The sequence below is a fragment of the Hordeum vulgare genome, chromosome 2H (assembly GCF_904849725.1).
Source record: "Hordeum vulgare subsp. vulgare chromosome 2H, MorexV3_pseudomolecules_assembly, whole genome shotgun sequence".
In the NCBI taxonomy this organism is placed as follows: Eukaryota; Viridiplantae; Streptophyta; class Magnoliopsida; order Poales; family Poaceae; genus Hordeum; species Hordeum vulgare.
The window spans coordinates 637,238,961-637,260,808 of record NC_058519.1 but is presented as its reverse complement, the minus strand read 5'-3'; the positions used below and the strand labels follow the sequence as shown (position 1 = coordinate 637,260,808).

The following is a 21,848-nucleotide window of genomic DNA, read 5'->3' as shown; positions in this document are numbered from 1 at the left end:
TCTGTCGTCCATTGCGCGGCCGTACCTTAAATCATGTTCGTGTTGGACGTGATTAAAAAAATAAAAAAAACTTAAATAAAAAGTAAATAAACGTAGTTAAAAACTTAAAACATAAAATTAAGGGTCACGACCACAAAATGGCCAGTTTCATCGTCGTTGACATAATTCACTTTTTTTTTTAAAACGCCCGTCGATGTCGTGGCCGTCGTCGTCTTCAATGGCCACCGGTGTAGTCGTCGTCGTTGACGAGGTCGATGTAGGCCGGCGGCGTCCAGAGGTGGGCCGGTGATCCGTGGTGTGCGGGGGCGGGCTGGAAGCTGGCAGGTGCCTGCACCACCTCCTCCCGTGGCGAGGCGTCCCGCTTCGGTGACCGCGGCGGCGTGGGGCACCAGTTCACGCCCCCCACTGCGTGCGCCATCTCCGGAGCCGTGCACGACCAGCTCCACTACTGGCCCACTAGATCCGGGTGGAACGCGACCACCGGGGCGTCCTCCATCACCTTCTCCGCCTCCATCAGCTCGGGAATGGCGACATCGCCGGCCACAGAGAGGGCCATTGCGTCCACTAGGCCCGGCCATTGGCGTTCATCATGCGTGATCATGGAGTCCTTCATGACACGCTGCATGAGTCGGGCCTCCTCCTGCGCTGTCATGCGAGGAGGTGAAGGTGGTGACGGAGACGGGGAAGGCGACGGCGTGGACGTGAGGCAGCGCACCTCCCGATGTGGCCGTCGCGGCCCCGACACCGTGCCGGCGAAGTACGAGGCGCGCCGCACGTCGTGCTCGTCCCTGAGCCACGTGTCCCAGAGCATGGAATCGGGGGTGTACCTGTCGTCGTAGTAGAGGTCGTCGGGGAGGAGGAGGCGGCGGCGCTCGATCTCGTCGCGGCGCGCACGGCCGCTCGTCGGCACCGACGGGATCGGGACCCGGTCGGCGGAGAGATGCCAGTTGTTCGGGAGGTGGACGTCGCTCCACGGGACCGACGTCCTCGTCTCCCAGTAGCGTCGGCATACCTCAGCGCTGAGGTACCGCCGGTCGCTGGCCGGCGGGCCTAGGGCCGATGGTGAAGGGAGCAGGCGCGGAGGCCCGGCGCAGTGGCGATGCGGCCTCCTCCTTTACGGAGCCGTCGCGGCGTCCCGACGAGGAGCCAGCCTCGCGGTCGTGCTTCCCCTTGCGGCCGTAGTTCCAGAGCCTCATGGTTGCGAGGCGGTCGGCCGGCGAGTTCGAGGCTAGGGTTTGGGGTGTCGGGTTTCGAGGAGGCCACGGTGTGTAGTGGAAAGTGTGGACGACGACAGGTCCACGACTTCCTCATTTAAGAAGGGACCGCGACCGTTTTTTGATGGATGACAGACGGGCCCGGCCGCTCGTGTGCATTGATGTGGGCGGGTGGAAGGTAGGTGGTCGCCTGCCAAGCGGCCTCGACGCGAACGAGCGCGCTTCCGTTTGTTGTCCGCCGCGATCCAAATCCCGCGCAAGTTTGTGTTCGATATGGATCGCCCCGGACACAAAACGGACAAGATGGATCCTGGTCGTCTCGCACTCACTGAACTGATCGGTTTATCCCTTTTACCCCAAACGCACGGGTCGGACAGGATGGGTCGGTGGAGTTGGCGTACCGTGCAAACTTTCTGATTAATCGGCGACACATAGCTCTACAGCACCGTATACACAGGCGCCGGGGCCAGCGGTCATGGTCAGTTCCTGCCACACCTCCAATCTGCCTCCAGTAGTTCTCAAGTTCGGTGCTCCGTCACATCAAAAAGACCCGGTGAAAGATCGACCGACGGGGTCCAGGATCATGGGGATCGACGGATCTGATGCATGTGATGGCCATCCTGTTTCTCACCTCATCGGATGCCTTGCAATGAGCCAATGACCACGGAGTGAGGCACCTAAAGTTTAGGTGCACGGAGTCATCGTTTGAAACTTTGACCAGTGATATTTATGTAATCATATGAATTGAGGATGTAAAAATCCAACAAGCTAGCCATATGTTTTGGAACGAGAAATATTCATCGCCATTCTTGCTCAAATTTTTGTCACATGAGCATAACATATAAGAATATTGGACTTAACTACACAGCGGCGCCCCATGTGAGTCTTCTCATGCGGTGGTTAATTTATCTCCCTACAATGCATGCATGCAATGACGTCATCAAGATTCTTTCTATTGCCTTAAAAAAAATTAAAAGTTTTATCTCTAAAATCGTTAAATTAATTAATAATTCGTTTTCATCGTTGGCTTTGTCGCGACGAGATCTTTAAAACTAGACCACATGTCGACATGTTTCGAGAACTTTTTTTCTTCATTCATAATTACCATATTTTTAGACTTACTTGTCGTATTATTAGCCACTTACTTGTCCGAAAAAAATAACTTAATTGCCATTTTTTCTCGATGTGAACCATGTGCCGCATGTATCCATATTGCAGCACACAACATCGTGGTCTAGAAGAATATGCAGATGGAGTCACAAAAATATGAATTACATGCAAAGCGTCACACAGAAAATCGGTAGAAAAAGTGTTACACACAAAACATGTGTTGGCAGACCTTATTCACTAGCTATATGCATCTGGTTAGTACTAGTACTACAACTAGTAGTTTCAAGTTACATAGTTGCCAATTTTACAAAAACTTAGTTGTCAAGATGCTAGTTTAACTATGCCAAGTTGTCATATTTTACAAACGATGACCAAAAAAGATATTTTGTGGTCACCGGTTTTAAATAAGTTGAGTTGTAATATTTTTGCGTGTAATCGCTTAAAAAAAGTTGTTTGTGCTTGACATTTTGATTATGTCAAGATGTCTTATTTATACGCAATTTCCGAAAATTTGACGATTAAGTTATTTTTTATCAGACAAGTAAGTACTTACTAATATGACAAGTAAGTGCAAAAATATGATGAGTATAAGCAAAAAAGAAAGTTATCAAAATATATCAACATGGAATCTAGTTTTGAAAATTTCGTCGAAACAAAGTCAACGGCGAAAACGGATCATCGATTGAATTAACGGTTTAAGAGATAAAAGTTTTAAAATTTCGATCATTTAGAACGAATCTGATGACATCATTGCATGCATGCATGGGAAAGAAGACAAACAAGCCGCCGCATCAGATGTCCAGATGCGGCGCTTCTATATAGAATTTCTCAAGAATATTTTGGTGAACGCATAATATTGCATGGTGTGCATAAGTCTTCTGGAAGCTGCAACAAGGGCCTCCTCTTGCGGCCCTGCATCACGGTGTGAGCGTGGAGGTGTGGGTGGTGGCATCGGAAGGTGGTGTCGACCGGCCACACACTCCCTGGGGTGGTGTGGTTTTGGAGGTGGGCGTGGCGAGCTTGGGTTCCGGCGGTCCTTGTTGTGGCGGATTCCTCATGTCGCGAGCGCCTTGAGGCATGATCTCACCTCCATCAAAACTAGGGCAATCAAAGACCCCTCCCACCATTCTCGACTTTGGTGCACGATCTCACCTCCACCAAAACTGGGGCAACCCAAGACCCACCCTCCCCTCCCCCCCCCCCCAAAAAAAAAATTCTCGACTTTGGTGCACTATCTCACCTCCACCATAACTACCCCCCCCCCCTCCCAATTCTCGATTTTGGCTTCCCTTTGACAACAATGGTGGTTGTTGTGTGGTGTTGCGATGTACTCCCTCCGTCCGGTTATAAGTGTACAATACACTTTAATAAATGCAATTGCCTCCTCGTAATCACTCCCTCCACTCTATCCTCCAATCCCATTCTTCTCCCCCCTTTCCCAATCCTTATTCTTCTCCTTTAATTTAATTGGTGGAGGCTAATAAGAGGAGAGAGAACTAATATGTCATTCATTATGTAGATGTACACTTGTTGCCGGACACAAGAAGTATTGCGAAGCGTCTTCTCTGCTCCTTCAGGAGCCTATCGTGGTCTTCATGCCTCCTCTTTAGACGGGTAGTGCCCGATCTGGCTTGCTCCGTGGCGGGTGGGTTGATGACTTGATGTGGAAAAGGATTTTTCTTGACGGGGGTTTTGTGTGGTGTGCTTGTTATGGCTTCGTTGCTTTGATGACGGGTTGGTGCTTCCTACCTTCGTATCCGGTTTCCGTCCAATTTTTCAGAACTAATAATATTTCTTTGGATCACGATAACATCCATATGTGTGGTGGGAGCAACATCCATCTAAACGCATATAACACGCAGATTGCGCCAAGTCACCGCATGGATGCATGTGGGATCTTTTTTAATTTCCAATTTTTAAAATGTTTTATCTCTTAATGAAAAATATGATCAGAGATCCGTTTTCACCATTAAATCAATCACGACGAGATATTCAAAACTAGATCTCATATCAATATGTTCCAACGACTTTTTTTGGTTTAAAAGTTGCCATGTATATTGCACATGAATTATCATGGTGTTTACACTGAAGTTGCCATGATATGTTTCAGGTATTTTTTTCTTTTACCTTTAGAAGTAAATTTTGATGGATTAGTAAAGGATTGCCATGATCCATGCATTAAATTTGCGGTGATTAATTACTTATAATTTTTTTTACCATAAAAAATAGTTGAAAAATATACCGGTAGCTTTAAACCTAAAAGAAAAAATAGATAGAACATGTCATGGCAAACTTTAGTGTAAACACTATAGCAATTATAGTGTAACATCATGACAACTGTTGTCCAAAATAAAATTCATCGAAACATATCGACATGTGATCTAGTTTTGAAGATCTCGTCGATACGGATTTAATGATGAAAACAAATTTTTAATTGAATATTTTAATTAGATGATAAAACATTTTTAAGCCAAAAAACAAAAAAAATCCGTTGATATCATCTGTTTTGACGTGGTAAAATGAATGGTAATGAAGGCGTATGCACAAATTGCAAACGCGTTAGCTTTTGGGTATTTTCTTTAATGTGGAATGCTGTCCCATTTTGAGGGTGATGCACCATAAAAAGGGGATGTTCGTATCAACACAAACGTTGATGCTAACTGTCTTCAAATGAGACCAAGCCTACTCCAGTAATTAACTAAATGTTCAGACGAAGTTAATTGTAAATAATAGTATCTCCTTCGTGTCAAGCAACACAATTAAATTGAGATTGATCCATATATAGTCCACGCAAAATATGCCATTGCATTTGCATACCCAGGGAAGCCAAAAAAGGCAAAGAAGAAAGCAATCTTTTCACGTGGATATGACTCAATGCATGGGCGCTCGCTTCCACCAAACGAAACAATACAACATGTCAGACGCACTTGAAGCCGTCGGGGATCTCCGTCTTGCAGGCGCTGGCGAGGAGCTCGACGCCGACGGACCACTCGGCGGAGACGAGGCCGAGCACGACCTCCTTGGCGGCGACGCAGAGGCACGCGGCCGCCTCCGCCGCGGCGAGTCCGCCCACGAGCTGGCAGCACTCGCTCCCGAGCTGCGCGCCGGCCTGCGCGTCCGCGAGGCCGAGCACGGCCGCGCACGCCCCGAACTTGACGGCCTCCCACGGGCAGAACGGGTCGGCCGGGAGGCTCTTCGCCCACAGCGCCCTGCGTGGCGCGCCGCCGGCCGTGGGAAACGCGGCGGCGCACGAGAGCGTCGCCGCGGCGAGGAGGAGCGCGAGGACTGACATGGTGGTGCCCCGGCGAGCCATTCTTGCGCTCTGGCTGTGGCTTTGCTTTGCCGTACGTCGCCACGCGTGCTAAGCTAGTGTTTGCGATGCACATTTTCATGCCTTTTTTATACTGCCACGCACGGCCGTGCCGTAAAAAAAACAGCACAGTATATTTTGCGACGTACATACAGGTCCAAAATTTCCTACTCGATTTACTTTTATTTTACAATACAATGGACTACATGGTGTGTGTTCGGCATTATTTGCACCTGTGATTGTGAGGCTGTGACATGATCCTGAATTCCTGAATGTGATGATCGATATCCGCTCGCGTGGAATGACTGGCGATGGTGGGCAGCTCCGGCCGGCCGGCCGGTGGTCCATCGATCCATGGCCGCGTCCCGGCCGATAGTACAGCCAGAGCCAACCAGCGTATGGAGTATGGGCGTTTTCTCCATGAATGCGCTGCGTACGTAACGTACGTTGGGAGCTCATGTGACGATGGGATGGCTTCGTCGAAGGGAACAAGGCAGGCACAGGCCACAGGAAGACGCCGGGGCCGCAGGCATGCATGCCGCCAATGGCGCCAGGGTCGCCTTAGCTAGCTAGCGTGTTGCTAGCTTCAGCCTTTGGTCAGGATCTCCTCCACGCACGCAGCAGCGCAGACCTGTAGGTTCTCTGTGGAGTAGGGCAGAAGAGTTCCGATCGATCGATAGGGATACGATCTGTTGGTTTGGTTGGTCCATGGCTGATGGCTCCATGCACGCCATGCCCATGTGCTAGGGGCTGGCAGCTGGTGAATGGTGATAGATCCGGCGGCAGGCGCTACGACCAAGGTCAGTCCGTGTCCATGACAGTAAGCAACAGCAGCAGAGGGCAGCTGCTCGCGGCCGCCAGCCCCCCGGTCCACAGCTAGCTATTCAAGTTCAACTAGGACGTGTTTGGTTAGTTGCATTCATTTTAACTGCATTGCATGTGTTTTTCAATGATCCGATTGAAAAAAAACAGATTAAAAAAATCATCATCTGTATATAGTTTGGTTGTCTCATCTAGGCTAGCTGCGTGAAGGAACTAAGAGCATCTTCACTCGCCAACACAAACACACGCGCATGGCAGTTTCAACCCCAACACCATCTCCCCGCATGGCGCGCCGCTGCGTTCCTCCCCACCGGCCTTCAGGCACAACCCGCATACTCCCTCCCCCGTGTTCAATGCCGGCCTCAACACCCAGTACATCTACTCGCCGCCGACGTACTCGTAAGTAGCCTCGCCTGCGCCGCCTCTGCGCCATGGTGCCATTCCATTCACGCCTGCTTCCGCGCTGCAGTGTAACCACACCGACGCCGACATTGACGAGATCATCACGAGCGGCTCCATCGCCACCACGTCCTACCCGGGGTACGACGTGCGGGATGAAACAATGGACACCCCGGCGACATTGACGATGAGATCGACAACGCCGAGGAGGAAAGGGGAGGAAGAGCCGGTGAAGGTGGAACCGGAACTAGTGCTGAAGAAGAAGGGGGGAGAAAAAGCGGGCGTCGAACACCAAGCCAGCCGAACCCCGCGTAAAGTGGACGTCAAAGGAAGACGAGTGCCTTGCCGAAGCATGGAAGACCGTCAGCATGGACCCGATCACCGGCGAGAATCAGAACACCGAAACGTAGTGGACGAGGATCAAGATGGCGTTCGATGAACGCAAGCTGGTCAACCCTGACTTCGTCCACGTCCACATGGACCGCAACGAGAAGGCCATGTTGAACCACTGGTCGGCGATCCAGACGGCCTGCAACAAGTGGCATGGGATCGTCGAGGAGGTCGCTGCTTGCCTGGAAAGTGGCGCCAACGTCGAGGGTCATGTATGGACATAGTTCGTCGCGTCGCCGTGTACTTTACCGACATCTTTTGTCCGCGGTTGTGAAGATGGTTCGGATGTTCGTCATGTATCGCGCTGACAACGAGGATCAAGAGTTCAAGTTCCTTCACGTGTTCTCCAGGATTGAGTCGTGCAAGAAGTGGAGGGAAGTTCGGCTCGCTCTCGACAAGGCCAAGGAGACCTACAATCCGGACGCGCGTGCCCCGGCTGTGGCAAACGAGCATCCCGATGGCACCAAAAAAGCCAGGGTGGCGAGCGACGCGACGCCCGCTGCCGAACCACTGCAATCTTCGATTGAGCAATGCATCACCGATGCAAAGAGCAGCGCTGCCAGGAGGGAGGAGAAATCCAACACACGGTGGTCGACATTGATGACGAACCAACACGCCAAGCTCGACCTTCACAGGACCAACATCGCTGCAAAGAAGAGGAACATCGACCTGGCGTTCTTGATGAGGGCAGACACGTTAACGATGGACGAGCAGGTGAAGGCGTGGTACCTCGTGGAGCGCGACCTCATCTTAAACCAGATGCCCGTGCCGGCGGCGACCACAGTAGCAACCACGACGACAACACCAACGACGACGCCCAGCCCGAGCGCAGAAACCACGCCGATGACGAGCCCGACTACACCGATGACGAGCCCGACCCTTGCAAGTCCCGTGGCAGAGGAGCCACATTACGACGAGCCGACCGTTTGATTCGTTTCATCCCTACTATCCCTCCTTCTGATCGCCGAACTAATGGGTCTGTTTGATCTCGCCGAACTATGGTACATGCTGATCACTGACTTGTGGCATGATGATCGCCGAACTCGTGGTGTCTTTTGGGCAACGGGAAAGACAAATTTAAAAAAGTTGGCGTCTGGGGGCCAAAACCCGGGGGTGCGGCTGAAAACTCGCTCGCCGCCAGGACGGAAAAAGCGCCGACGCAACACCAAAAAGGCATTTGCCGGGTGCACTGGGGGCCAAACGGCTGGAGATGCTCTAGTTTTGACTAACCATTTGCTTGCCTGCATTGTAGTAAACTCACACAGGACATGTTGTTTGGTTGCAATTTGCATAAGGTGGTGTCACCACTTCTTGCTAGTTGTGACCTTAGAGCATCTGCAACAGATGCTGACTGAATTGCAAAAACCATCATATTTCGGACATGTGTTGCAGAAAACCACCTAGTCACTAATTTGTTGCAAAAATCATCGCGTATTCAATAATATTTTTGCAAAAAGCACTGATTGAGTGATTTAGCCCGTTTGATCCAGATTGTAAGGAGATTATTTGGTGAAAAAATTACAAACACACCCTTAGAACTTAAATAGAAAAGCAATCAACCCCTTCCTCCTATCCTGGCCGTCGCGGCCGTGGTGCTTCTCCGAGCGGCCGCGGCAACAAGTAGGAGCGGCGGGCGACATCGGCGGCGAGCAGGAGCGGCACGACCGTGAGTAGCGAGCAGCAGCGGCAGACAGTAGCGACACGACCGCGAGTAGCGAGCTGCGGCGGCAGGCAACAGCGGTGCGACCACGAGTAGCGAGCAGCGGTGGCGCTAGCTTGCTCCTGCACGTGGAGCCGACGGGCACGTCGCCACGGAGGCTGGACTCGAGCAGCAGCACGCCGGCGCACTGCTTGAGCACCTCAAGGCTCACGCGCGTGCCGTCCAGGCACCGGATCCCGAAGTGCTCCACTAGGGCCACCGCCACCTCCTAGTCTTGGCCGTCGTCCCCGGGTAGCCGCAATGATGAGTACCTGTGACGGCGAGCATCAGCAGCCGTGGGTAGCCACACCGGTGGGGAGCACTCGTCGGCCGGTGGAGCTCCAGCAGTACACCGGCTAGGGACGAGCCGACGGCCAGGGAGGAGGGAGCCCGCCCCACCCCGCTAGCAGGACTAGGGAGGAGGGAGGTCGTCTCGCCAGAGCCTCACGGTGACCAGAGAGGAGGAGGGAGACGATGAGGGTGGGAGGGGGCTGGTTGCTTTCTCATTTTCTGAATAAGGGTGTCTTCGTGAAATCCACGGAGTAGTATGCCAATTTTTTACCAAATCATCTCCTTACAATCTGGCTCCACTTGTCAGAAAGTGAGCAAACGGGCTAAATCTCAGTGCTTTCCGCAAAAATATTATTGAATACGCGATGATTTTTGCAATAAATTAGTGACTAGGTGGTTTTTCGTAACACATGCATGAAATGTGGTATTTTTTTGCAATTCACTTCCAACAGACGTCCAAAAACTGTTCCGCGTGATAAAAACAACTTTTTGGACGCTGGACACGCTCCAACAGATGCTGCAAAATAGTGCACACGTAATTTTTTTTGAACATGCGCTCAAAAACGCTATCACACGCTGCAAATTTGGGGCGCCAAACCACACGCGCTTCATAATTTGCACTGCGTGTTCTTTTGCGCGCGAATTTTTGGGCATGTGGAAAACCAACATTGGCCGCGGCACGCTAAAAGTGCTGCAATGACACTGTAAAACTAGTGCTTGATATTTTTACGCATCTATTGAAGATGCTCTCACCACACACGATCTGAACATACTTTCACTCCTAGCTACGAAATAAATTACGTTCATCCTAACTACTATGGAATGAAAATACACATTATTAAGAGTCACATGGCTGAATAGGGAAAAATTCATCATTGATGCTAACTAGATCGCAGTCCATCCTCTTCCTCTTCTCTTCCTATTCTGTTGTTGCTGCTTCTTCCTCTTCTTTTGTTGTTGCTCTTGCTCTTCTTCTTCTTCTTCAGATCCTTGTCTCACCTCTGTTATCCCATATTACTTGTGCCTACTAAATCATTTTATTTTTTCAGGCTTCGTTGTCAAATACCTCCACACCATGGTCGGAGCTAACAACATCATCAGGCGTCACATCTTCCTCCTTAGGCGCCAGTCCATCACAACACCATTACAGGATCCAGTTATGCAGAATGCAACAAGTAAGAATAAGCTTAACCTGTGTGGGGGGAAAGCGGGAAAGTGTGGAATGACTTGTGATCTAGGATCTTAAACATGTTCTTTAGAGTTTCAAATGCCCACTCAATAATAACTCTAAGGATTGAGTGTATGAGATTGAACAACTTTTGTGGAGTCCTAGGATAGTTCCTACCAACGAACTCGTTCAGATGGTACTTGACTTTTCCGAAGGGTGGAAGGACACCTCGCCGGCATGCATAGACAACATCTATTATGTAGAACTTTCCATCGAGAATGTTGATGCCACCAGGACGACTCATGCTGTCATTGAGAATGTTAGCATCGTGTGCCGAGCCTTCCCAACCAGCCATCACATAGGTGAACTTCGGATCGAAGTCAACAACATGAAGTGTTTCCTCCCACCTGTATATTGCAGATTGTGACCTCGATACTCCGGTAGTGAAATGAATACCATCTATTGTCCCAATGCAATCCTAAAATGCATTACAAGATTGTGTTAGTGCTCACCCTGAACAATATAAGCATTTCAAGCCACGAACTACATATTGTCAGTGCTCACCTTGAAGTATGGATGCCATATTGGGCTAGTGCGAATCTTGAAAGGAGTCTGGCCGGTTGGTGACCTGGTCATATCTCCTCTGAGCTCTCGGAACATAGAGCACTTGCCTGAAGTACCTTGAGATGTTCTTCATTGATCTCCTGAATGTGTTGTGAATAACTCTGAACCTCTGGTTACGACCAACAACATGGAGAAACATGGCAGTTACTCATCCACACTAGCATGGATGCTATCTTGTAGCAGCTCCCTGCTCCTGAAGGTCTGGACAAGTCTGGCAAATTGTGCTCTATTCATTCGAAACATCCACATGGCCTCTTTGTCGTAGCAGTTATAGATGTAGTTCAGATTCGCGATCCTCGCCTGATCTTGGATAAACATTGGACCATAATTGATGGCATGCCTCTCACCATGACGAACATCTCTCTTGCATGAACACGAGCCATGCCTAAATCACACCTATATGTGTTGCTGCCTAAACTACCAGCCTCATCCGTGTGTCCATAACCTAGTCGACATCGAGGGTGTCTTGAGCAATATGAAAATCGTGTAAAAACAGATGCGATAATGCTTGCTTCTTAGCAGGGGTGTCTTCGTGTTAATATAGGCACATAGCGCCGGCTAGGGTTACATAAGATTTACAGGGTGGTTAGGTGTTGGATTGATCTACAAGTCATAACCCAACAACCTTCTAGAGCTACAACTTAAACCGGTTTATCTCTACACCGGATATACATTACAATGTTTAACACCCCCCCCCCTCAATTACAACTATCTAAGTTGAGTTTCTAAATGCTTCTAACTGCCGAACAGTAAGTGGTTTAGTAAAACCATCTCCAACTTGATCATCAGTTGGTACAAATCTAATATTCAATAGCTTGTCTGCCACTCGTTCACAAACAAAATGGTAATCAATCTCGATGTGCTTTGTCCTGGCATGAAAGATGGGATTAGCAGACAAATATGTTGCACCAAGATTATCACACCACAATGAGGCTGCCCTTGGATGTAGAACACCCAATTCTGTCAACAAATTCTGAACCCAAATGATCTCAGCAGTTGCATTGGCTAAGGCCTTATACTTAGCTTCAGTACTTGACCTGGACACTGTAGGTTGCTTACGAGCACTCCATGAGACTAGATTACCTCCAAGGAAAACAACAAAACCTCTAGTGGATCTACTATCATCAGGACACCCTGTCCAATCCGCATCTGAGAAAGCACTTACAAGCATAGAGTCTGTTTTGCTGATTTTAAGTCCATGACTCTTTGTTCCCTGAAGATATCTCAGTATCCTCTTTACTGCTGTCCAATGTACACTAGTAGGAGCATATAAAAACTGGCACACTTTATTTACTGAGTATGAAATATCAGGCCTAGTCAGTGTCAAGTATTGTAATGCACCTACAATACTCCTGTATTGGGTGGAGTCCTCTGCTCCCAATATTTCTCCATCATGAAGAGACAGTTTTTCAAAAGTAGACAAGGGAGTGGTAGAAGGTTTACATCCCTTCATCCCTATTCACTGGAGTATTTCCTGTACATACTTTTCGTGTGACAAAAGAATTCCAGTACGTACACGTTTTACCTCAATGCCAAGGAAGAAGTGCAAATCCCCAAGATCCTTAAGTGCAAAGTCCTTGCCTAGATCCTTAAGAAGAGCCTCCACCGCTTGAGGAGAGGAACTTGTGACCACAATATCATCAACATAAATGAGCATAAAAATAGCGACTCCATGCTTATGATAGAAGAAAAGTGAGGTATCTCCTTTTGATGGAACAAAACCTAGAGATTGTAGTTTTGAAGACAACCAATAGTACCAAGCCCTAGGTGTCTGTTTCAACCCATATAATGCCTTCTCAAGCTTGCACACATGATGAGGTGAGTTAGGATTTTCATACCTAGGAGGTCGCCTCATGAACACTTCCTCTTCTAGAATGCCATGCAAGAACGCATTCTTCACATCTAGTTGTCTCATGCACCAATTTCGGGACACTGCAATAGAAAGGATAAACCTAATCGTAGCAGCTTTAACCACAGGACTAAACGTGTCCTCATAGTCAATGTCATACCTCTGTTTAAGTCCCTTGGCAACCAGGCGTGCTTTATACCTGTCAACACTGCCATCAGATTTCCTTTTTACCTTATACACCCATTTGCAATCAATGATATTTCCGCCCATGGCCGGAGGGACTAAGCGCAAAGTCTTGTTTGTCATGAGAGCAGAAAACTCCTCATTCATTGCCTCCCTCCATCGAGGCTCACCAAGCGCTTCTTTTAAAGTCTGTGGTTCACCTGTGGCACAAAATAAGCCCCAACAGATACAACCATCACGATATACCTTTGGTTTAATAACTCCACCCAGAGATCTGGTGTGTGCACGCTCAGGTGGAGGCAGGGCTGGGCGTGAAAGCTGTTGCTGAAGGCGGTTTGACGAGGAAGAATCGGCAGATCCGGAGTCCACAGAAGATCCTGGGGTAGACTCCTATAGCGACTCCTGTAGGGATTCGGTTGGTGACGCGTCGGCTACATGCGAGTCCGCGCCACGCGCTGGTGACCCACCTGCCGCTGCGCTTGATCCTCACGCGGGCGATCCACCGGGCGTCGCGCCCGAGGGGCCAACCGCCAACCCACATGGCCCTGTTCTGGCCAGCGGAGACTGTGCAGCAGCACGCGCCGGGGACCCACCTGTCCCCGCGCCTGGGAGGCGTGTCGCAGCACCCGAGGGCCCGACCAGCGGCGCATCACCTGGTGCAGCATCTGGCGCGCCAAGGCCCGAGGCGGATGCGCCTGGCACAACAACACCTCACGTACCAAATTCCGAGGCGGATGCGCCTGGCACAGCAGATCCCGAGGCGGATCCTGTGGCAGATGCCGCCGGATTTTTTGTGGAAGGACCTGCACTGTTTGGAGACATGAAATCATGCATGTTTGCGCCATTTTCAGCATCATTTTCCTGCAAACTTGCATCCGGAAAATTATCAGCGGTAGAGGTATGAGACATTGGCATATTGTCAGCAGTATTGTCCCCTTCTCCTAGAGGTAATGGCGATGAAGGGAGAAGGTGGGAGGGTAGCAAAATGAGTTCCTTGCGGAGTTGTGCACCTGCATTGGGATGAAGTTGTGCAAAGGTAAAAACTTGCTCATCAAATACCACATCACGTGAAACATAGACCCGACCGAAGGCTACATCAAGACACTTGTATCCTTTGTGCATGGTGCTATACCCTAATAAGACACATTGCTTGGACCAAAATTCAAGCTTATGTTTGTTGAAAGGGCGTAAGTTAGGCCAAACGGCACAACCAAAGATGCGAAGGAAATTATAGTTTGGTTTGATGCCATAGAGACATTCAAGAGGTGTTTGATTGTGAATAACTCTACTAGGGACACTGTTGATAAGATATACAGCGGTGGAGAAGGCTTCATCCCAAAACTTTAATGGCATAAAAGCATGAGCAAGAAGTGAGAGACCAACTTCCACAATGTGGCGATGCTTCCTCTCAGCGGATCCATTTTGCTGGTGAGCGTGGGGACACGAAACATGATGTGCAATCCCAATGTGCTCAAAAAAGTGTTTAGGTGTTGATATTCTCCTCCTCAATCGGTTTGCATAGCAAGAATTTTACGATCAAATTGACGCTCAACAAGTTGTTGAAAGAGATGAAATTTCTCAAAGACGTCAAATTTGTTTTTGAGTAAATAAATCCAGCTGAATTTACTGAAATCATCTATAAAACTCACATAATACTTTTGCCTGCCTACAGAAACGGGTCCAGGACCCCATACATCTGAGAACACAAGTTCTAAGGTAAACTTTGACACACTATTGGAACGAGAATAGTGAAGCTGATGGCTCTTGGCCTTTTGACACGAATCACACACTAGCAAATGATCTTTTTTATTGGAGATAGGAAGACAAAAATCATGAAGAACTTTCTGGACCACCGGTAAGGCAGGATGCCCTAAGCGTTTGTGCCACCGCGAGGTAGATGGTTTGACCACTCCAAGGGATTGTGGATGAGGAGCCTCTTGACGGCCAGAGACTGGCCACAAGCAACCCCTACTCTTGCTTTGAAGAATGGTTCTCCGAGTGCCCCGATCCTTAACAAAAACAATTTTAGGGTAAACTTCAAGAAAGGCATAATTATCAAGCATGAGTTGGTAGGCAGAAAGGAGACTTTTGTCGGCTTGGAGAGAGTGAAGAATATTGTTAAGATCTAATGAGCCATGAGGGGTTGACAAAACTGAATGACCAACATGGGCAATGCTCATACCTTGACCACTAGCTGTGTGGATTTGTTCTGTGTCGGTGTAGCGGTCATAGACAACAAGTTTCTCCATTTCTCCCGTTACATGATCGGTTGCGCCAGTGTCAAGATACCAATTGGTATCTACTCCATACGAATGAGCAGCGTTGACGGATCGGTTTCCACCACCTCCGCCTCCACCACCCGTAGGGTTGCGGATGTTGTTGTTGTAGCTGCGGTCATAGCGCTTCTTGCAGCGCCATGCTCCATGCCCACTCTCCTTGCAGATTTGGCAGTTCTCGAACTTGCAATCACCGCCGCGATCACCACCTTGGCGTGATGCCCCCACCAGAGTTGTCGGAGGAGCGTGCTCCCGTGTGATTGTTGTTGTAGCCACCATGGGAGTTGTTGTTGCCGCCGCCGTTTCCACGACCATGACCCCCGCCCCGAGAGGCTAGGTTTGCGGAGTAGGCACTGGTTTGTGCGGTGATCCGGGCCTCAGCAGCAAGGAGTAGGGAGAAGAGCTCCCCGAGGCCGATGGGTTGATCCGTGATGGTGCGCGTGGAGATGGCGGAGACGAAGCCGTTGTACTCGGGCTCGTGCATCAAGCCCTGAAGAACGTGAGAGACGATGCCGTCCTCATCCAGGGGTTTCCCGACCGCTGCGCTGCAAGCTCTTCGGCCAGGCCCTTCATCTTCAGGGTGAAGTAGGCTGCTGCGGAGGAGTCACCCTTTCGGGTACTCCCGATCATCGATTGCAGCTGGATGATACGCGTCGTGACTGCGAGGAGAAGCTCTGGAGAAGCTCCTTCCATGCTACCGCAACAGTATCGTAGTTGCTAACCTGAAGGAGGATATCACGGGAGAGAGACGCGAGCAGGAAAGTTAGCACCTGCTGGTCCTGAGTTAACCAAACCGCATGTTCGGGGTTTGGCGTGGCGACGAGCTCCTTCTTCCCGGAGACATCCTTCTCCGCGACGAGCTCCGCGGCCGGTTCCTTGATTAAGCCATCAAGGTAACCCATCATGCCGGCAGCCTCGACATGAGGCAACACTTGTGCCCCCCAAACCAGAAAAGTCTCTCTGGTCAACTTCTCGGTGATGGTGTGGCCGAGCGATGCGATGGGGGGGGGGGGGGGTGGCCATGACGACGGCAAAGGAGGAAGACATGACCTAGATGCGATGGAAGAGTTAAGCTCTGATACCATGTAAAAACAGATGCGATAATGTTTGCTTCTTAGCATGGGCGTCTTCGTGTTAATATAGGCACATAGCGCCGGCTAGGGTTACATAAGATTTACAAGGTGGTTAGGTGTTGGATTGATCTACAAGTCATATCCCAACAACCTTCTAGAGCTACAACTTAAACCGGTTTATCTCTACACCGGATATACATTACAATGTTTAACAAATCGATCCTACACCGTCCCCACTCGCTTTTGGGTTGCTCCCTCGCATGAGGCTAGATTTCGTGTCATGCCGCCGCACCAAATTCCATCTCTCATCATCCCCCACTCGCTTTTGGTTGCTCCCTCACGCGCGAGCTTGCACCACATTTAGTCTGACTCGCTGGAAAATGCTGATTCGAGGGTTTCCATCTAGCTAAGCTCTGGACTGTTTTAGGGTTCGTGTTCATATGCGCCAGTCCACCCCGTATGAAACCAAACACAGTTTTCTTGGCCTAACTCGACCTGATTGGGGTAAGATGCTTCCTCAAGAAACTGGGTAACTGAAGATCATGCCGTTGTATAGGTACATTTACTCCAACATATATTACACGCAAGTTGTCCTCAACCCTTTCATTTACACACTGTGCATCTAAACTGTACAATGTTATATATGATGTTACTATATACCAACTGATTGACCACATCTTTGACCCTGTATGATGGGATGGCCTCCTTCAGTGGACTAATACAGGAAGGAATTCAGGGCCGTCACCACCTTCTCTGGCCTGCATAGCGCAAACGCCGTCAGTGATCCTCACAAGCATACAATGTTAGCACGAGCACACACAGTGTCTTGTATGGTACCCACGTATTGTGATTTTCAGAAACTGGGTAATAATCCACATGAATAATATGGCGCAGGTGAATACTTAATGAGGTTCAGGTGGAGGAGCAGGACACAAATCGACTGAATTTACTCTGCCACACAGAAGCAATTACCAGTCCTCTTGAGGCATGTGACCGGCTCCTTCGATGGGCTTCAGCTTCACCACTGATGGATTGTTTTTCTTGAACTCCTCGGCTATCGAGAGCGGTAGGTACTTGTCGGACTCCCCCCATGCCAGCAATATTGGTTTGTCCCAGCTGCAGGAACATTACCCAGAAGAGGGTTTCAGTACAGCAAAAACGCTCGATAAGTAATTTGCCCGTGATAGTTATACTGGGTGCATGTGTTAAGACTTCAGAATGACTAGTGAGTGACACTAGAGCTTACTACACCAAGCCTTAAGTAAAGACACAGCCTGTCTGTTTTAATTATTTTTTTGGAGGATAAGTCTACCTGTTGGATGAAAATCCAGCCGAAATTCTGCTTAATACATCTTGAAAATTGGCCTTCCTGGCAGTTTCAAGTAATGCTACAAAAACAAAATAAATACAAGAGTGAGACGTTAAGGTTGCCAAACAAATAAGAACAAGTAATTTGGAAGTCTAACTAATTTATTAAAGAAAATGGCAAGCCAACCAAAACACTAGAATATAATCAGTGTAAGATTTTGCATTGAGTGGGGTTCTATTTTTTTTTCTTTTCCAATGAAGGTTAATGCAATGAAGCACATAAAGTGAAAACGCATATGCAATTTTACGAAACAAAATGCATAGGCAAAGAGGAAAGTACTTGGATAAGATAGTCTTGAAGAGCAAAAATATGACTACCTTTCCTTGGATAAGATAGCTTAACAGATAGTAGGATAGTTAGGTCAATACGCATAGATATATCGTGAAGACAATTTTCCGAGGGGAAGGCATGTGTATATATAGTTATGCCTAACGACGATGCATGGCTTCAGGTGATTTAAAGTTACCAAAGCATGGTTAAATAATGTGTGGCTTCCTATGTAAAACTTGCATTCCTTTTTTTAGCAAAAATAGATTCTATGTTTGGTAATTTAAATTTCTTTTAATGCACATAGACAATAGAAAGTGAATATAAGAAAACCAGGAGACTGCGAGTAATGACAGACCAAATCCAGGTGCACCACTTGATAGATACGGCAATCTGTATACATCGGCCTTCTCTGACTTCAGCACGTACCTGTCAAACAAAATGGGGTTCAAATGAAAATTTCTCACCAAAGGTGAGTGATAGCCTCTCGTAGGCTTTTGCAAAAAAGAAAAACTCTTCCAGATAAGTGCGCTACACTGCTACAAAGGTACTGATGGGGTATGAACAAAAAGTAGCATCATTTGGAGAATAAACGGAAGTTATTCTCTTGTTTCAAGCAGCATGCACTTTCGTAGGAAACAAAGAGGGCTACTGCTAACAAAACTGGCATGGTATAATAAACAGAGTTTTTGCGACAAGGATACATACGGGCTACCTGCTTCAATGAATCTCTCAGCCAGGATAGCATTTTGGCAGGTAAATTCGCCAAGAAGTGGGAACCTGCATTAAAAAAGATTCCCTCAGTTCACATAGATAAGTATAAACTTATAAGTAAAAAAAGAATATTAACTAAAATATTAGTGAAAAGTAAGAAAAATCTAGGTGAAATAAACATCTATAACACCACCAGCTTTCCAAAAATATTTTGGATTGAATAGCGAAACCACTGCATGAAATAAATATCATTACACTTTACCCAAAATAAGAAATAATAGATGAAAGAGTTTTGTTAGAAAACAAAAAAGATATGACAGCAATAGAGCGTATGTGTGTTCCAAGTCAATTTAGTTGTGGATTTCCGCTGCTTAAATGTTCAGATTCATACTAGTTTTGAAATCTTCTGAAGCACACTGGTTGAATTTACAACGTAGAACAACTAAAATTAAGGAATAAAGAGAAGCATCAATAGCTCACCTGAGCTGCTTAAAGACTCCAGGCACTGGAGAAGAAACAGTAAGTGGGCTGTTAAGGATTGCTATCTTAAGAAGTTTGTTCGAGTTCTTCAATGCCCATGTCAGACCATAAGAACCTACAAGAAATCCCTACAAAGAAATGAATGAAATGATTCAGACAGTCCATATGAGAACTTCCAAGGCAAGGATTTTCCGAAATCTTGCAAATACGTACCTGGACAACTAAGAAGAATGGTTCAGTGATATTTAGAGTAACAAGAAGTTCATCAAATGCCTTATGGAACTCCTCTTCTACAAATGGTAGAACATAAATGTGTCTTTGGTTAGTTTTATAGACATATTTGTAGCAGGAATTTCACAGACATTTCCTCACCTTTGAAATCGAATCCATATCCAGGCTGTGGCATCTCACTGAACCCAAATCCTAGCCAGTCAGGCGCAAAGCAATGGTAGCCAGCATCTGCCATCTAGTAAGATCAATAGCTGCTTAGAGGCTGGAATGGTTGGTTGTAACAAAAGCATAAGTGTGTATATTCACATCATAATTTTTAAGCTTTTTGAACGTTTCATTCAAAAATGATTAAAATTAAACCCCTGTTATTTTATCAATTGCATATTGAAGGTCATTTCCATCTGGTTCTCCAAATCAAAACAACAGTCAAGTTTGAGGTTGTTAATCTGCATCAAGGCATGACACAAATAACGTATGGCTCTAACTTTGTACCCAATACAATTATCTAGATAGTACAATGGTAAATGATTTACTTCCAAACATGTAGCTATCTTTGTAATTGACCAGTTCAAATATTATTAATGTTGTTTTTAAGTAAGGCAAAACAAGAACAGCTAGTTGTTTCATAGTACTAAGGTATAGAATGCATGGTCAATGAAGCTAACCTGAGCCATAACCGTGCGATAACTAAACGACTGAGTTGGAGCACCGTGAAGAAACATAATAGTCCCACGCCGTGAATCAGGAGAACCTACAATTGTATTGTGAATTGTATGAGAACTAACAATCACATGAGGATTGTGTTTGCAGAACATGGAACAAATATTCTGATGATCCTTGTATACTGAAGAACATGACACATCACACACACACACAAGCTAAAACATCAATTTTATAGCAGCAGCACCAAAGCCAGCAGCAACAAGCTTTGTTTTCGCGTTTATTATCAAAGTCCTCTCCGCAACCCGAAGATGAAGAAGCAAATCAGTCACCTGTTTGCCTCACGAACCATCGAAACTCCCCTGATCTCACGCTCTTGCCGTACTCCCTCCCTTTGTCCTCCGTCCTCTGCACGCAACAATGTACGTACGTATACGATCAGCCATCAGCGGCTGAAAAGCACAGCAAGATGGATCGGGCGAGCGAGAGGAATGGGCATTACGTAGAGCATCTGGCCGACATTGCCGTCCTGGGCGGGCGACGCGGGCAGCTGGATGGCGCTGCGGCTCGACGGGTTGTCCGTGACGAACCCGAACGGGTTGAACGCCGGGTCTCCCTCCTCCTCCTCCCCCGCCGCCGCCGCCGCCTTCTCGTCCTTGCTGCTGCTGCTCGCGGCGACTATCGCGCGCGCGCGTCTCCGTCGCGTCCAGCCGCTCCGTGGGCCGCGCCAGGAGGAGGGGAAGGCGACGGTGCTGCGCCTTGAAGCGGCGGGGACGGAAGTGGAAGGGGGCAGGAAGGAGAGTGGAGAGGAGGAGGCGGAGGTGGAGCAGGGGCAGCCGGACATGGCGGCGGCGGTGGCTGCTGCCTGGATCGGTGGGGGTGGAGTCCGGCAGAATGTGGCCGCGAGGCGAAATGCTTCGGTTGGCTCAGCGGCGCCGCGGCCCGCCAGCCACGGGAGCCAAGATTCTCTGGATTGCCGTGGGCCCTGCCTGTCGTCCCTGATTTCTCTATCCGGTGGATTTTTTGAAAAGATCCATTACCTCGTAAGCCGTTTCATGAATGGTTAAGCGTCATTCTAGTGGATTATAAAAATACGGGAGAAATTTTACCAACATGCGTAAACTTATACTAGATTTTATTTATTGCTATAATTTTTTTTTAACAAAGGTCTTGTCAAAAGAAAGTTCGTGACAAAAGTCTTATTACAATTTTTTTTGAGAAGTCAAAAAGGTTTGCATAAATTTTTGGCAACACAGGTACTATTGCAGAATTATTTTACGATGAAGGTCTTGTTGCAGAAATGTATAGTCTTTTCATATCCGATGACCGTGCGAGCCGAGTGTGACGTTCTTAATTTAGTCGTACGTTAATCATACACGCAAATACGTATAACCAAGCTCAAGGACTCACGGAGAGATATCACAACACAACACTAGACACAAATAAAACAAACAAGCTTCATATTACAAGCCAGGGGCCTCGGGGGCTAGAATACAGAAGCTCGAGAAACACAAGAGTCAGCGGAAGCGACAAATATCTGAGTACAGACATTAAACATGGGGTGCCTTAGAGAAGGCTAGCATAAAAGATAGAACGATCGAACGAGGCGAAGCCTCCTGCCTGGGAACCTCAAACTACTCCTGGTCTTCAGCGGCCTCCACGTAGTAGTAGGTACCGTCGGGGTAGCACGTGTCGTCAGCGGGATACTCCATCTCCTCG

At 48.0% G+C, this 21,848-nt stretch overlaps 2 protein-coding genes and 1 pseudogene across 2 annotated transcripts; 1 reads left to right on the top strand and 2 right to left on the bottom strand.

Moving 5' to 3' along the window:
• Nucleotides 1-5,070: 5,070 nt before the first annotated feature.
• Nucleotides 5,071-5,850, bottom strand: LOC123431058 (putative lipid-binding protein AIR1). The gene has a single exon (XM_045114871.1). It carries the CDS (start codon nucleotides 5,635-5,637, stop codon nucleotides 5,242-5,244), a length of 396 nt encoding a protein of 131 aa, XP_044970806.1. The 5' UTR covers nucleotides 5,638-5,850; the 3' UTR covers nucleotides 5,071-5,241.
• Nucleotides 5,851-5,945: 95 nt separating this feature from the next.
• On the top strand, nucleotides 5,946-8,175 carry LOC123428867 (annotated as a pseudogene).
• Nucleotides 8,176-16,907: 8,732 nt separating this feature from the next.
• Nucleotides 16,908-21,073, bottom strand: LOC123428172 (haloalkane dehalogenase 2). Its single transcript, XM_045112351.1, has 11 exons — nucleotides 20,632-21,073; nucleotides 20,462-20,537; nucleotides 20,135-20,220; nucleotides 19,611-19,704; nucleotides 19,452-19,528; nucleotides 19,239-19,366; nucleotides 18,753-18,824; nucleotides 18,403-18,473; nucleotides 17,721-17,796; nucleotides 17,381-17,524; nucleotides 16,908-17,166 (listed from the first exon to the last, which is right to left on the bottom strand). Exons 1-11 carry the CDS (start codon nucleotides 20,971-20,973, stop codon nucleotides 17,124-17,126), a joined length of 1,209 nt encoding a protein of 402 aa, XP_044968286.1. The 5' UTR covers nucleotides 20,974-21,073; the 3' UTR covers nucleotides 16,908-17,123.
• Between the last annotated feature and the right edge of the window lie 775 nt (nucleotides 21,074-21,848).

Coding starts and splice junctions, on each gene's coding strand:
- LOC123431058 (XM_045114871.1), bottom strand. CDS start 5,637: ATGGCTCGCCGGGGCACCACCATGTCAGTCCTCGCGCTCCTCCTCGCC.
- LOC123428172 (XM_045112351.1), bottom strand. CDS start 20,973: ATGTCCGGCTGCCCCTGCTCCACCTCCGCCTCCTCCTCTCCACTCTCC. Junction 20,221..20,461: donor ATGGTTCGTGAGGCAAACAG/GTGACTGATTTG, acceptor ATACAATTGTAG/GTTCTCCTGATTCACGGCGT. Junction 19,367..19,451: donor CATTCTTCTTAGTTGTCCAG/GTACGTATTTGC, acceptor ATTTCTTTGTAG/GGATTTCTTGTAGGTTCTTA.